The 16326-nt window shown below is 39.7% G+C and overlaps 1 protein-coding gene across 1 annotated transcript; it reads left to right on the top strand.

Moving 5' to 3' along the window:
* Positions 1 to 1501: 1501 nt before the first annotated feature.
* foxc1a (forkhead box C1a) lies at positions 1502 to 3675 on the top strand. Its single transcript, XM_084913443.1, has one exon. The coding sequence runs from the start codon at positions 1766 to 1768 to the stop codon at positions 3182 to 3184; it is 1419 nt and encodes a 472-aa protein (XP_084769569.1). The 5' UTR covers positions 1502 to 1765; the 3' UTR covers positions 3185 to 3675.
* The last annotated feature ends 12651 nt before the right edge of the window (positions 3676 to 16326 follow it).

The following is a 16326-nucleotide window of genomic DNA, read 5'->3' on the forward strand; positions in this document are numbered from 1 at the left end:
ACGGCAAATGTAACTTTTAAAAAAATTATATCAGGAATATATATTTTTTATTGAGAATAACATCTCCATTACTTGTACTGACACTGGTTCGAAAAAAGACACACATAAAGCGCCTGAAGTTGTGTTTATTGATTTGACACAATGTCATGTTTTTCACTGTGATTCAGCCGTGAATTCTTTTCTTTCTTTCTTTCTTTTTTTAAATAAAGGGTTAGGGAGGAGTGGGTGAGCAGGCCGTGGTATTAAGTAAAAGGCCCGTCGTGAATTGTGTAAACAGCCCAGGGCGGTGGAAAAAGTTCATGCCCGGGTCCATGTAAGGAGAAACCAGGCCACTGCACGGATATTTAATTAAGACGACCTGCGAAGGATTACAGCGATATTGGGACTGTAACCTTGTCTCAAAATGATCATTAACAATTTCATGCACCGTCGCTCTTGACAGTTAGGGGACATCTAGGGCCCTTCAGGGTCGACTTATTGAACTGTTTTTTATATTTGGTCAAAATGTCTTATTTATCTGATTTGCGCTTCAGACCTTTTACATTATAAACTCATTAGAGTTTTTTTTTTAATTACACAAAGAATTAAATCTGGGTAAAGAAACGAAAGAACTGTGCGTGTAAATGATTGTTTGCTGATGCTAAAATTATTCTCTACAGTCCAGTTTTCTTTAGGATAATAATTTCCAGATGAGCTTTCACCATCACCGCGCAACAAATATTCAAATATTTTTTGATGAAAAGCCACACATGGAAGGTGTCGTCCCATTTGGTTCCCGGTCCTAAATGCTCTCCCTGAATAAACTCTCACAACTCTGGTCACCTGAAGCCCAAATTGTCTCTGATTCTCGCTGTAATGAGGTCGCACTTAACGCTGCCAGCACTGTGAGGTTCTCTCCCGCTTTGATCTCACACTGACCTACTGCTGGTGTTGAATGTTTTTAACCAATCAAATGCACTTTAAAGATGTTAAATTGCACCATTTGGTTCGCTGGTGTCAGCGCCTTTTCTGCAAAAACAAAAAGGAAATATCGCAATGAAATAACTTCTTTTTCAGAGCAATGACCGTAGGAGAAAATGTAAATTAAATACAATGTGGTTGTTTTAAAGGGATCAGAAATATTTTGGCACTGAAAATAGCGGACAGTTACTGCACTTCTACATTTGAAATATAAATACCATGTTTGTGCCATTTGAGCTTAATTAAATGTCTTGTAGACGATGTCTGATCTTAACACAGAGTGCGGGGAAATGAACTCCATGAGCTGACTGTGTACATGTTGCTCTGTCGTGTCCGAAGCTTTGGCTGGAGCGGACTGGGAGTTAGCGACACCTCCTAGGTTTCTTTCTTTTTTTTTTTCTTTTTTTTTTTTTTTTTTGTCTTTCTAAAATCCCTGAGTGTGGCCAGCAGCTTTCTGCTCCCTTTGCACGCCCGGACATCCCATTGGACAGCTCCTGCGCTTTTGTAGGCGGAGCTTCCCTGGCAGCAAAAAAGGAGGAAAGAATTTAACTGCGCAAAAGTCCTCTGTAGTGACGGATGTCCGAAGTTCAGAAGTTTTTCAGTGTGCGTTTCATTGGGACACAAGGATGGGGACAGCTTAAACACAACAAGTTGCACTGCGGTTAAGACTTTTCCCTCTTTTGCTTTTTTTTAAGTGAGGAACGAAGTCTTGTGATTTGAGCGCCACTATCTGCAAAGGAGTTAGAAGAGGAGCACTCATTCTGCGTTTTTTGGAGCTTTATTTTTGCCGGATCAAAGTGAAGACATGCAGGCTCGCTACTCCGTCTCCAGTCCCAACTCACTGGGCGTCGTGCCGTACATCAGCAGCGACCCGAGCTACTATCGGGCCGCAGCCAGTGGGGGATACACGGGGATGCCAGCACCTATGAACATGTACTCTCACGCGGCTCATGACCAGTACCCTGCCAGCATGGCCCGGGCGTATGGACCCTACACACCCCAGCCTCAGCCCAAGGATATGGTCAAACCCCCTTACAGTTACATTGCGCTCATCACTATGGCTATCCAAAATTCGCCTGACAAAAAGGTGACCCTGAATGGGATTTACCAGTTTATCATGGAAAGGTTTCCATTTTACCGAGACAACAAGCAGGGCTGGCAGAACAGTATCAGACACAATCTGTCTTTGAATGAGTGTTTTGTTAAAGTGCCCCGTGATGATAAAAAGCCCGGTAAAGGCAGCTACTGGACCTTGGACCCAGACTCTTACAACATGTTTGAGAACGGGAGCTTCTTGAGAAGGAGACGGCGTTTCAAAAAGAAGGACGCACTAAAAGAGAAAGAAGAGCGGCTGCAGAAGGAGATACCGCCGAGGCAACAGGGCCGGGAGCAGGAGCAGCCGGTGCAGGGCTCCCAGCCTGTGAGGATCCAGGATATAAAAACCGAGAACGGGGCGGTCACGCCACCACAGGCCGAGTCGCCTTCCTTGAGCTCCGTTCCCAAAATCGAGAGTCCAGACAGTAGCAGCATGTCCAGCGGGAGCCCCCACAGCATCCCCTCCAATAGGTCCATTGGTATGGACAGTACCGAGCACCACCAACATCACGGGCAGGCCTCGACGCAGGGCTTCAGCGTAGACAATATCATGACCTCCCTCCGGGGATCTCCACAAGGGGCCACTGAGCTCAACTCCAGCCTCACCGCCTCCACCAGGACAGGTATAACACCGTCTTTGTCCTTAAACTATTCTCCAAGTCAGACATCTGTCTATAGTTCACCCTGTAACCAAAACGCCATCTCCACTACCTCCAATGCAACTTATCATTGTAACATGCAAGCCATGAGCCTTTACGCTGGGGACAGATCTAGCCATTTGGCGCCGAGCACCACCGTGGACGAAACGTTGCCAGATTACTCAGTCACAACCACCTCATCCTCCCTGACCCACGGTAATCTAAACTCTGGGCAGGAAAGCCACCATCCCCACCAAGGAAGGTTGACCTCATGGTACCTCAACCAGGCCGGGGACCTGGGCCATCTGGGTGCAGCTTACCCAGCACAACAGCAGAACTTCCATGCGGTCAGAGAGATGTTTGAATCCCAAAGAATTGGCTTGAATAATTCACCTGTGAATGGGAATAGCAGCTGTCAGATGTCATTCCCACCAAGCCAGTCCATCTATCGCACATCGGGAGCATTCGTGTATGACTGCAGCAAGTTCTGACCAAAAAAACAAAACAAAAACAGCCCAAAAACAGGGTCAGTATTTCCCCCTCACGGTGTTTGAACTCGTTCAGTTAAATCCAGCGTTGTTGCCCTTCCTTGCCTCCCTCACTCCCACATGGACTAATATGAAACAGAAAAGAAAACAAAAAAAGACTTGATCTTTCTAAAGAACAGTGTTACTGCAAATAACACGTAAGTCTCCCTTTGCTTTTGTGGCTTTATGTGATGTGTTAAATATATGTCACTTTTCATGGACGTGTAAAATGCATATAGTAATTTATTTCTAAACTGTAGCCGGATATTATGGACCAAACACCAAAAAAAGTGTTTCTAAATTGAACTGCCTTAAGTGTCCTAAAAAATTGTTCCATTATAAAAGTAAGAAAAAGGAACGTGTATATCACCGTACTATTTCAAAGAATCTTCATTTGTTGAAAAAATATTCTGAAGGATTTGTTTGTTTGTTTAATAAATTGTCATTTTATGAGAGTTAAAGTTATGCCTCATTTCTTGCAGACTTGAAAACAGGCTCGCGATATTTTACACCCGAGCTGTTAGTTTAGTGAAGTGACCCCTCGGATTTAATTCATTTCATTGTGTGTGTGTGTGTGTGTGTGTGTGTTTTGTTTCCCAAATAATTTAAAGACAATTAAATATATTCGTACTGTGATCTGCTGCAAGGACACGACCTTATTTACACATAAAAGTAAAACTTCCCTGGAGGTCGCCTTATATCTTCTTCATGAGAGATGTAGAAATTATGAAAAATTTTAGGATGTATTGTTTCTTGTTCGTACTTCATACAACATACATATATATAGTTCAATCTCAAGTAAGAGGCGTTGAGTTTTATAACAGATGATTAGAACTCAAAAAGATCTTTAGTCAGAGCGCCTGGAAAGAGCCTGCACACAGCACAACTTTGTTTTGGACTGCGTTGTGTGTTTACTGGCGCATACCAGCGCTTACTTAATATCATACCGCACATGCCAAAGATAGTGCCGTTGTCACTTCAGTTTTGATGTCTGAGTTCTGACTAGTCTGACGTGACGCTGACAAACATAACCGTCACGGTTTGTTTTTTTTTTTTCAATATATGTAAACCGCTATTTTAAAAAGGTTGTTGGTATTTAACTAAAGACAAATAAGTAGAAGTTAGTCCAATTGAGGTTTTACTGTAGTCCTTGTTGAAAGGTGATGTATATATTTATTAATAGCATAAATTTTGTTTTTCCTTAGCAGGATTAATGGTAAGAGTCGCTTACATGCTTTAAAATGCAGCTCACGAATTTCCTTTAAAAAGGTAAAAAAAAAAAAAGGTAGCCCACTGCTGTAATATATGATTAAAGCGTCATTTTATCTTATTTGACTTTATAATTTATTGCGAGTTATATTTATTAAATGACAAATTTATTTTAAATATTTTTCTACTTTAGTAGCCTTTAATGAAATAGCCTTGATAAAGATCTACAGTTTGCATAACAACAACAACAACAACAATAACAACAATAATAATAATAATAATAACAACAATAATAATAATAATAATAATGATGATGATGATGATGATGATGATAATAATAATAATAATAAAGGCATCTCACCCATTCATATATATATATATATATATATATATATATATATATATATATATATATATATATATATATATATATATATGGTTTAATGAAACAGGAATGATAGCCTTTAGTTGACAAATAACTTGTAATAAGTTACAGTACAGATTTTCTACTCGAGTTTCTGTTAACGCCGTTTTACTTACTTACTTTTTGAGGATAATTTAGAGGATTTCTATAAAATAGTTTCCCACTGAACAGAAACGGAGGACAACGCGTCCACAACTCCGTGACTGACGACAAGTCTTATTACATGTTTTAAAACCCAGTTTCTAAAATGGAAAATGGTTTGGATCTTTTTCTTTCGGCAGCTGCAGTCCTTTAGATCAACATGAAGAATAATAGAACAAAACAACCCGATCTGTTTAACTGCATGCCACGTGAATATAATATGAGGCCTTAAAGCATGTCTATATTTTTATGAATAGAAGTCCAACTTAGCACAAAAGCCTGCTTATGTGCGTCTTCCGGGTCTCCGATTGCACCATAATCAGGCTCATAAAAGTCATTAGATAGTTTCTCAAGTGTAGGCCTAATAAACAAACGTCGTGTTAGTCAAAAGATTGATGGCGCTCTCACAGAATGGACCAGGTCAGGAAGGAATAAAATTCAATCAGAGAGCTGGAATCGTTTTTCATGAGACGGAAAAGGCAGAGAGGGAGACGGGGGTCAATGAGGAGGATGTCGGTCGCCAGAGCACCATCAACAATATAACAGGACATAGCACATACAAAGAGAGCAAGAGAAAGAGAGAGAGGATGATGAGTTAGTTTGGTTTATCCCATATGATTTCGATTGCTTAAAACTGTAAACATGGTGAACAAAATGTTTCAGAAACGACTTTCAAATGTGCAGAATTTAGACATGCCAGAAAAAAAAGAAGAAAAAGATTATAGGTGGTACTAGAATGATACTGCAGGGGAATCAGCAGCATGCTGGAAGTTCCCTACGTGGGGCCCGGGGGCTTTCATCCATCCCGAGGGTTCCCACAGCAGAATAGGTACAAATTAAATTTCGCCTTCATTTCCTTTTTCGAAGGAAGGACTAGAATGAATTGTATTCTTATTCATTTGCTTACAGCTATATTTCCACCTACAGTAGAGATGGCTGTGACCGTTATTTCTCACAGCAAAACACTCTAATCAGATGTTGCTCAGAGCTCATTGTAATTAAACATGGCACGTCTTTTTATGGCTCCCTAACAAGCAGACATTTGGAGACTACTGTCTGAGTCTGTGTAGAGGCTTTAGTCTGCTTCTCCCTGAAACGTTCCGCTACATTCCTGAAAATGCACAACATCCCTCACTGCTTTGGGTCATCTAGCAAAGATAAAAGAGTCAGTGCTGGTCCTGTCTTTAATATAACAATAAAGAATTAAAAAAAAATTAAATATGTTACATCGTTGATTTGAAAGCAGATAAAAGTCGTGTTACACGAGCTTCCTCTTTTGAAATATATTATAGAGTATGATTTTTGTCAAATAAATGCAACAGCTTGGTCGTAATTTATGTTTCATAGGTTTGACTGACACACTACGGCGTCTATAGGCGGGAGGTTTTGTTTGTGGGTCAGGTCAAAGTTCAACAAATGCACCTAAAAAGTAAACAACTGATATACGAGTAATATATATCTATATATCTATATATCTATATATATATCTATATATATATATATATATATATATATATATATATATATATATATATATATATATATATATATATATATATATATATATATATATATATATATATACATATATAACAACATTACATAATATATTCTCCTCAATGTATAGATTACAGCTAACGAAAAACAATGATGCGCATGCAGGTAGCAAGTCAGAGGCAAAGCTTCACTCCAGCTTTAGATTTGACTTGTCTCAGTCAATGTGATGGCAGAATGGCAGATTAGAGGTTTATATTTTGTTTTTATCATAACTTGTTATGGCTGTGGATAAAAGTTTGAAGTTTTCTTTGATATAAACACGAATATTTTACCAGGACAAAGGACAGTTCACTTTCCTTTCGCCATCTCTATAGTATTTTTAAAGTCGTAAAACAGTGGCCTTTATAAAATTTGCAGTTGTTTTTTATAACTCATGAACCAACTACTATTTAAATACTGGATTATTACGTTGGCCTCGACTGCGACCAGCTGTGTATAAAGCGTAAAGTAGGTCTACCTTGACTGAACTTCTTCCTCCTAACACTACCTGCAAACAGGAATATACTAATGCGTAATTTCGGATATGCACCTTTTCTTTTTCTTTTTTTTCTCTCTCTTTTTTTTTAAGTTATTCCCCCCCTGTTCCGCTGGGTTTAAAGGGGGGAGGGCAGAAAAGGAGAAAGTAAATGAGGTAAAGGCTCAGCGAGCCCCTGCAGACTTTGTGCACCTGTATGGCTGAGTGAGCACAGCCCAGTATGGAAAATGCTGTGTTTTAGCTCTCGGTTGCTACAAGCGCCATCTGTTTCTAATTAGGAGCCCATAGACTCAAATTCTGTCTGCTCTGCGGCCAAAAGAGTGAAAGGTTGGAGGTCCAACACTTGTCTTTCTGAGGGAAAAATAACCGCCGCATGCAGCCTCTCATCTTGCACGTCTCATTTTCGAGACAAATGATAATTTTCAAAGAAATGATTCACCCCGCTTTGTCAAAACAGGCGAGCTGTAAACAAAGCTTCTGAATTAAATAATGATCCTGAAATCGTAAAGCATCCTCAAATAAAAAAGAAATGTACTTGTGCAGACTTCATAACCACTGGGAGGGTGGGATAATGGAGTACTGTGAATTCATACCATTGGGAAACGGCCGACCTGCGAATAACCCGACAGCCCTGGCGAAATACCTAAAAAACGAACAGACTTGCCTTCAAGTTACACAAAACATGCTTTTCTGCCGCTCAGGCCTGCGGTTTCTAATTATAGCACATTTTAGACACCGAGTACTTGAACGTCCTAATCAAAAGTGGAGCATTACATTGATTTATTGCCATGTGCAGGTTATGATGAAAATTAATGTGTTTTTAAAGAAGTGATATATATATATATATGTATATATATAAATATGGAGAGAGAGAGAGGTCTTCTTTGATCGTCTTTATATCGTCTTTAGAGTCATTATATTCATTTTACGCTTGTTATGCATGTTTAACGCGTGGATTCCTGAGTTGAAACGTTATAACAAAGCGGTTTACACAATTTTAAAATTAACAATATTTATCTAAGAAGTTCTCAACGGTCTGTTAACAAACAAACACTTGAAAAAATCCAGTCTCCAATCTTATACTTACATGGCGTAAATACGACGCTCATACATGTATACCTACATACTTAAACAATAATTAGCTAAAAAAGAAAAAGAAAAAAAAAGTTTTCCTGTGAAGAACGGATTCGGTTGCAGTGTTTCTGATGGCAGGCAGTAAAGTGCACCAACTTGAACTTCTTTCGCGGGTCTCTTGTCATTTATGGCGCAAGGCAGCCACTGAGCTATGAAAACACGGCCAGGAGACTTAAACTGCTGTAAGTCCGATATATATATATATATATATATATATATATATATATATATATATATATATATATATATATATATATATATATATATCATAGGGAAACTTTCAACTCTTTTTATTATGAGAACTAAACTAACATATCGGAATATTTGAATAAAATATAGTTTAGAAAATGCAAGTTTATAAAATGCAAACGCAGTTTTCCTTATATATATTTTTTGTTCATTTATTGAATACATTTTACCAGTCAAAAATAATTGAATTAAAGAAACTGAAACTTGGAAAATAAAAAGACACCGAAAAACAAAGGTCAACGCTATTTTGTTGAAATAAATTTGCTCATGACATTCCAAAAATAATTGAAGGTTAATATAAATATTATTTTCAAGAAATGCCGATTAAAATATTTATTTTCTTTTCAGTTGATCAGTCCAAATACACACATTTCATTTGTTTTCTCCAGACTCCTACCTTTTCCTCACATCTTTTAAACTCAGGAAGGTGGGTGGGTGACCAAAAAAACAAAAACACACACACAAAAAAGGACAGTCCTGGAAGTGATTCTTTCAAACCCACTCTCGACTCCACCTCTTCTATAGTATTTCCATGGAAGAAAAAGGATTGTAACACCAACTGAGGCAGAGACAGTGATGAATTAGGTTTCAGAGTAAAAGCTATCTCTCTTAAAATAGAAATAGGAGCGTGGCTTCACACACACAGGTGGTGGATCACTGAAGAAAACGTGACTAAAGAGGTAAATCAGTGCATAGTTTTAAACCATCATTTTGTCATTTAGACTTTGGCAGAGTGTGCTCTTCTGTAATATTCAGTATGTGTGTAATAATTAATTCAGAGTTTGTTTTTGTAAAAAAATGCATGGCAATCCAAATTGTCTGCTACGGTCTTATAAAGGGTCTTTGCTATATCTTCAGATAAAATCTTAAAATCAAAAAGACTACAATGCTGACAACAGCTCTGCGCCCCCGAGGTTACACTAATCCAATATAATGTATCGAGTCAGAGATGAAAATATCTGATAGCATATTGCTTCTCTCAGTCATGGCCTACATGGTGGTCAACAGGTCATGAAATTATCTGATTAAAAAGTGCTGACAATTCAGAGCTACTACAGCTAATCAGAATGTCAACAATAACACATGTAATTAGGGAAAATCTCACGCCACTCTTTCCTCCCTCTTATCCTCAGTCCTTCCTGCCTTTTTAATATTGCTGACAGATTTGTTAAGTGATGTTTAGGCAAATGAGGTTTAGAGTAATCATTGGATTTATTTCAGTCACTCGGTAATTGCACGGCTGTATTCCTCCTACTTATGTGATGATAGCTGGCATCATGATTAAACACAATTTGAAGCTTGAAACATAATCAAGCTTTAAATGTTTTTTTTTTTTTAAATCTTATTAATGAATTTCCCTTCAGGTCAGAAACAGCAATTGTCAAAATAGCATTTTTAAAAAAAAAAATATACAACACAATGTTTCACTAACTCCGTGTGTGTGTGTGTGTGTGTGTGTGTGTGTGTGTGAGAGAGAGAGACAGTGTATGTGCTGACCCATTGGTGTGGCTGTGCTCAAGAGACAGGCTTGCACTCACACATGCTGCTTCCTGTTACATCTCCAACCAGAATAGTAGGAAGCAGGGATTTACCTGCACACACCCCCCCCCCCCCCCCCCCCCCCCCCCCCCCCCCTAGACACACACACACACATACTGACACACACCACACACAGTCAAACACAGGCAAGTAAAAACAAATCGCTACCATTGAAAAGAATAACTGATGAGGACAAATTTGAAGTTTCATCAACAGTGGCTCTATTGCCTCCATTATTCATGTAATTTGTGACCTGAAGCAAGTCAATTGAAATATTAGAAGACAGAGAACAATGAAACGTTTTACAATCACAAAGTAAACTTCCATCATTCTCACACATTCTTGCAAAATTCGTAATACGATATACCCATGTGTGGAAAATGCAGTGCTCTTACATTTGAAGTGTACAGATTGCGTGTCTCTTTGCAGTGATTCAAAATGTAGTGCAAATGTCAGCTGTCTGAGTTTGTGTAAAGCGGACAAACTGCCCTCTGACCTCTGAGAAGGAAAGCCTTCCTCCCGACGGTCCGTTTCAGCAGTCAGTTGTTTACTTTTCAGCCAGTTAACAATTTCTTTTTTGAGTAATCCTTTCTCCGTTTTCATTCTTGGTTGTGCTACAAGCAGAATTCGAAATAGAAACACAGGGGTGAGTATGATAATTTAAGAAAATTAACTCACACACACACACGCACGCACGCACGCACGCACACATAATGTGCTACATATATGTAGGAGCAGGGGTGAAGGCTTTCTGCCTTCTCTCATTCTTAGTATTGACTTTAGAAAACACCTAACATACCCCAAAAGTCAGAACTTGACACTCAAAAGGCACTGCCAACTGCTTGGACAAATTCAAATATTGCCAGTGGTTTTCCATGAATTTCTGTTATGTGCGCAGGTGTGAGGCTTTCTCTGTGCGGTGAGAGACAGCCAGATGGTGTTTGTGTGTGATGGCGAGCAGCAGCGATACAGCGGTGGTTCCTTTCACAGATCAGCACTCATATCTCTGTTCCATCTCCAGGTTCTCAGCTCATATAAACATCCCCAGTTCACGGGCCTCTGATGTTTCGGCCTTTGTGTTTACAGTGAGAAGTCAGGCAAATATGTTAACTTTACGACAAAGAGAACAAGGGCGAACAATAGACTGAGTGGCCGAATGCTTCAATTGATTATAGAGAAACATTATAATTGTTCCATCACGCAAATGGGTGTTTATTTATGATAAAACATTAGTAATTGCATAAAAAAATCAAATTTTAATTTTTCATTCTGTTTACCAAACATTTAAAAACACTGCCAATGTTGCTAAATCCCTTTCAGTTTAAAATATTATTATTTAATTTCTTATCCCTTCTTGCAACATCGTGGAAGCTGTAACCACACTCTACACCCACTGGTCTGCACACCACACTCTACAAGCAATAGGAAACATGCCCAATTACATGACTTCAGCATAGCCAGGGGCTGACCCAGAAAAAAAAAGTCACGTTTCAGCATTCAGAGCCTTTGGCCACCAAAATGAAGAGTTCAGAAAAAGTGGAATGAAACACACACACATGCACACGCATGCAAACACATGTGAATGCACAATTCCGCCAGAAGGTTAAATTGTCTTTGCAATGAAGCAAATGAGATGTAACATTCACTTTTGAAAATAGAGCTTTGTCTGAAAATAATCTTGGTAAAAATAATCATGCACATTTCCAATCAAATCCAAGCCCCATGCAATGCTACAACTCCAACATCAAAGCACAGCCAGAACAATTGTCTGCCCCTGCTCCTTTTAAACTGCCTGTTTTTCATCTGGAGAAAGCAGAAAAATCCCCTGTACATCAAAGAGGTAGACAGAGAAAGTAATTTAGTCTTATCTTAATTGAGCTGCAATTTTAATAATGATCTTACACATTGGGACCGAGGAGGAGCGAAGGAGCTGCAGGCTGCAGGAGGAGAGTCTGGCTTCCCTGTGCTCCACTGCTCTACTCTGGTTGTCTAATCTCAGTTCCAGACATGTCATTGGCCAGTGATTTATGATGACCTAATGTTTTGTTTACTTCATGCTCATAACAGGCGGATTGCATAGGGCATGTGGTGTACGGGGGAAACATGAAGGCTCTGGGACTGCCTGCAGGACCTCAGTCCCCTGCAGTTCACAGAAACAAACAGCTCTGTTCCTGAGCCACCTGGCACAGCACCTTCTTCAAATTGAGCACCAGGGTTTCTGGCCACTCTGAAGTTTATAAAAGTTCCAGGCTGCGTGTTTCATTGGCTGTTGTGAGGGAGCCATCAATCTGCCGTGCGGAGGTTGCAAACTCTCAAAAAACACTGACCCCTCTGTTCATGCACTTTTTCTATAACTGACTTGCGTTTGCTGTACGACTGCGCAGACATATGGGGTCTGACAACTGGTCAAGAGTCCAGTAAGTAGGTCCACATTTAAGTGCCTTTAATTTAGCTTCTGTTGGTGGTTTTCTGTTATTTAGCAAAGCAACTGAGAAGCATTTGAACACTCTTGGATAATGCGCAGCGTAAATGTTACTTCTAAAGAAAACAGACACAATAGAAGCCTTGTGTCTCCTCTGTTATTTGTTACAAAATTTGCTTTTGTTCATGTACACATATGCTTGAACCCGTTTCCTTCACAAGCCTCATCCTGCCTATCTGATCTGGACAACTCAACTCAAGTGCCTTTTCTCTGCGAGTAAAGAAAGAGATATGTTTGGTGGGTGGTGAATGCTAGCGGACAGTAAGGCCAGGTAGACAGGGGCCATGTGGGAGTATACACAGGTTTCACCTTCCTGATGCGGGCTGGTGGCTCCATGGCTGTGCTTCCAGCGTCAGCGCAGTTGATGGGTAACCATAAAATTTCATTAGAGTTAATAAACTTTTTTCCCCTCTCTTTTGGAGTCTTTATGCACAATATCTTTTACTACAAAAATATAAGCAATTTAAAACTTTTTCTATTTTTCTATTGTGAGCAAAATAGCTTGGTATTTTTTCATAAAGAGGAAGAACTGTGTGTATTTTAGTGGACATTGTTAAAGTTAAAACAAGGTTGAAGTTATGCTTAGACTTATGTAAATGCAAGTTAGGTGTTAATATTCTCGTCACATGTTATGCTATCATAGCATGGAATGTAATGTAAATGCATCAGATTGAATTATATTGATACATTTTGCACCTTAAACGTTCAGTTAGGGGATTTTTTAGCGCATGTCAACACTTAAAAAAATACACTTCATATATCAAATGAGTTTAAAAGACAAAGGAGAGAAGTGAGTCAAACTATGACAAATACATCAGCAAATCCCCCAAAGCCAAGTGTCACCTAATCTTGCAAACTTCAGCAGTTTAATTTTATGTGTTTCTGTTGTTTATAATACTGCCCAGGGCCCATGCCTACAGCTCCCACTGATGGAGATGTCACTTATGTAAATATTTTTTCTCCTTCCCTGTCTGGCCATTCAAAATCCAATTTGAAAATCCTATCAGATAGGAATTTCCTCCTTCTTCACCAGCAAAGCGACTGCTACATTCTTATCTTATCAGCAGCAACAATCTTGCACCTCATCGTGCCCAAACAGGGAGAAACCGAATCATAATGAAAGCAGCGTTTTAGCTACTTGCTCTGCCATAAATATTGGATATTCTGAAACTAATACGCCATCAACTCAGGCTAACTGTGGACTTTTTGTCCAGCAAAGAAGAATAAAGGAAAAACCCTCTTCTTGCTCTTAATACTCCCCCGACTTCCCCCCCTTTTTTCCCCTTCTCTCTTGGCACTGTGACCTGTATGATAAGGCCAGCGAAGCAAACTGTGCGCTCTGTCTGGGTCTGCACAGGAAACACAGGCGAATCAGTGGTGTTGTCCATCAACGACAGCTATGCTGCCGTCAGGGCCTAGAACAATAGCCGCAGACTCCCGTGGCATCGGGAAAAGTTACTCAGCCTGCAATCTCGCTGGCACTGAGAGAAGAGATAACGTTAAGAGGAAAATAAGGGAAAGGAATCCTGGAATATTCGCTTCCATGCATGCGCACACATTAGATTCCCCTCTGTTTCTTTGGAGTTTACATAACTAATGCACTATCTCAAAAGGACAGAAGACTTAAAAGTGGATTCTAGGGGATTTCTTGTTACTAATGCTACAGTAATGATAATACACCTTTACCCCTTTCCCACAATTAGAGCGCACAAAGTTAGCAGATCGGTTTGAAGGCAGTGACATGACCCACTGAAATCTCCATTCAACATGCTTTATGTGACTGTCCTCCACAGTGCATCAGTGAAATGCTCACATTCCTCCCATGTCTTTCTTTACACAGCAGGAAACCTGACCCCAATTACCTAAATGCAAAGTAAAGGCCAGATACCCTATAAAAACAAACAAAGCATAGAGACTTGTTAATGCAATGCCATGGCATACATTATTGCGGTGGAAGGATTTTTCACTGCCAACAAAAATACATTCCACTCTCCCATAGCACATACTAGGGATAAAATACAATCAATAATGTAGTAACTAGTGTAAATAATGTCCCCTGGAGCAGCTGTAATGATGATAGATCCAATTGCTTCTGTACAGAATTGCATTCAGTCTTCTAATACTTGAAAAAAGTGAGGATTGTGTGGGTTAGCTGTGGCTAAAATCCTCCTAAAGGCTTTATACAGTTGTGGAAAGTATGCACAAAGCTACACCATGCTGAATTAACACACACACACACACACGCACATATAAACCATCTGCCCTGGACAGGACAAGAGGGCTTTAGGCTGCGGGTGACATCAGCACAGCAAAAGTGACACCATTTATCACTGACCACTGAGCATGGAGACATTCATAACATCCTGACAGGAAAATCTTGTGGAAAATAATAACTTGGACTTTGATAACAACTTGGCTCCTTCTTGCAGTCTTCAGTTGGGTAGTGTCCAGTTCTGGCTTGGTATTATCTGTGACTTTTATTTATTTATCTTGCATTGGTTTTGCCATGTTTTCATGTGTTTTAATGATTCAATAAAAACATGCACAAGCCATTAAAGTGTGGTTTGGTCACTTGATTTCTGGTGATGTTTTAAAGTTACTAAGGGAAGCTCTTTGTTGGAAAGTCAAAAAGAAACAAAACAATTATTAGATGGTGATATCATCCATCTCCCATGGAGAAACAGTTATCAGTGTGACCTGTATTATGGCAAAGTTACACAACAACAACATACACATACACACACAGAGAGAGAGAAAAAAAAGGAGATGAGAAAATCTTTCCAGAATGCTCTCATTTAGGTCCAAAGGTTAGTCAGCCCTTTCCCGTTTAAGCAAAGCACAGAGTCTCCAGCAGCTCTTTGTAAATGACCTGCTCTTACTTTTGGTCTCCCTTTTGTACTGAAGTGAGAGTGGGGCTTTTGTCATATGTCAAAGGAGCATGGACTGCAGCCAAGCCTGTCCGTGGGTCTTCCTATTTTGACACCCTAAAGCACCTGCCCTCACTGAAGCATGGCAGGGAACGTCACAGAGAGAACAATGGAGAAAGAGCCTCCTTCCAGCCACTCCTCTCTGGCTGATCCACCGCTGACTGCTTGTCACTCAAATCCATTAAAGGTCAGTGTAGCTTGCTACCCTCCAACCCTCAGAGCCTCAGGAGGAAACATTTTAATGGACACTGCAACTTTTACACTCACTTTTTCCCTGCTCAACACCATTTCTTCTTTTACCATTAAAGGTCAAAATAGGGGAATATCCCAGAAGGAAATACCTGAGCTCTAAAGGAGGTGTATGTGGTTTCTACACCCCACCCCCAAGCCCTCCTCCTTCTGTTACTTTTAGCATAGTCCTGGGTGTTACTGCTTTTATGTAATGGAGTGCTGGGTGCTGATAACAGGAAGGGAAAAAAATCACATCCCTTCTGAGCTTCTCTTCCTATTGTTCCTACACAATTACTGTTGGTAATTATGGCACCAAGAGAACTGGTGACAGACAAATAAGATATTGTACTGAACTGAGACTTTTGACGTCAGCAAATGGAGAAATTCTACATGTACAGCAAGCTATTATTGCCCTCCACTGCCTCGACAAGAAGGATGAGTGGCAGGAAATGACCTGGGGCGGACTTGAACTCGGGATACTGTAACAGGGACTAATAGTTTTGGAACATTTTTGCTTTTAATCAGGCATAAAGGGGGGCTTGAATAACCCAAAATAGATCAAACACATTGTAGATTATTTCTAAATGAAGGCTGTAAATCCTAAACTGAAATGTAAATATGTAATTCCTGGCTAACCTGGAGTCATCTCCAGTGTCCTTTAGAGCACACTGAAGAGAAAACCTGAACAGCAACAAGACATACTGCACATAAGCAGAGGCATGCACACTCAAGCACAAG

This window comes from Perissodus microlepis, chromosome 18 (genome assembly GCF_051167445.1).
Source record: "Perissodus microlepis isolate ML-2025 ecotype Zambia chromosome 18, ASM5116744v1, whole genome shotgun sequence".
Lineage (NCBI taxonomy): Eukaryota > Metazoa > Chordata > Actinopteri > Cichliformes > Cichlidae > Perissodus > Perissodus microlepis.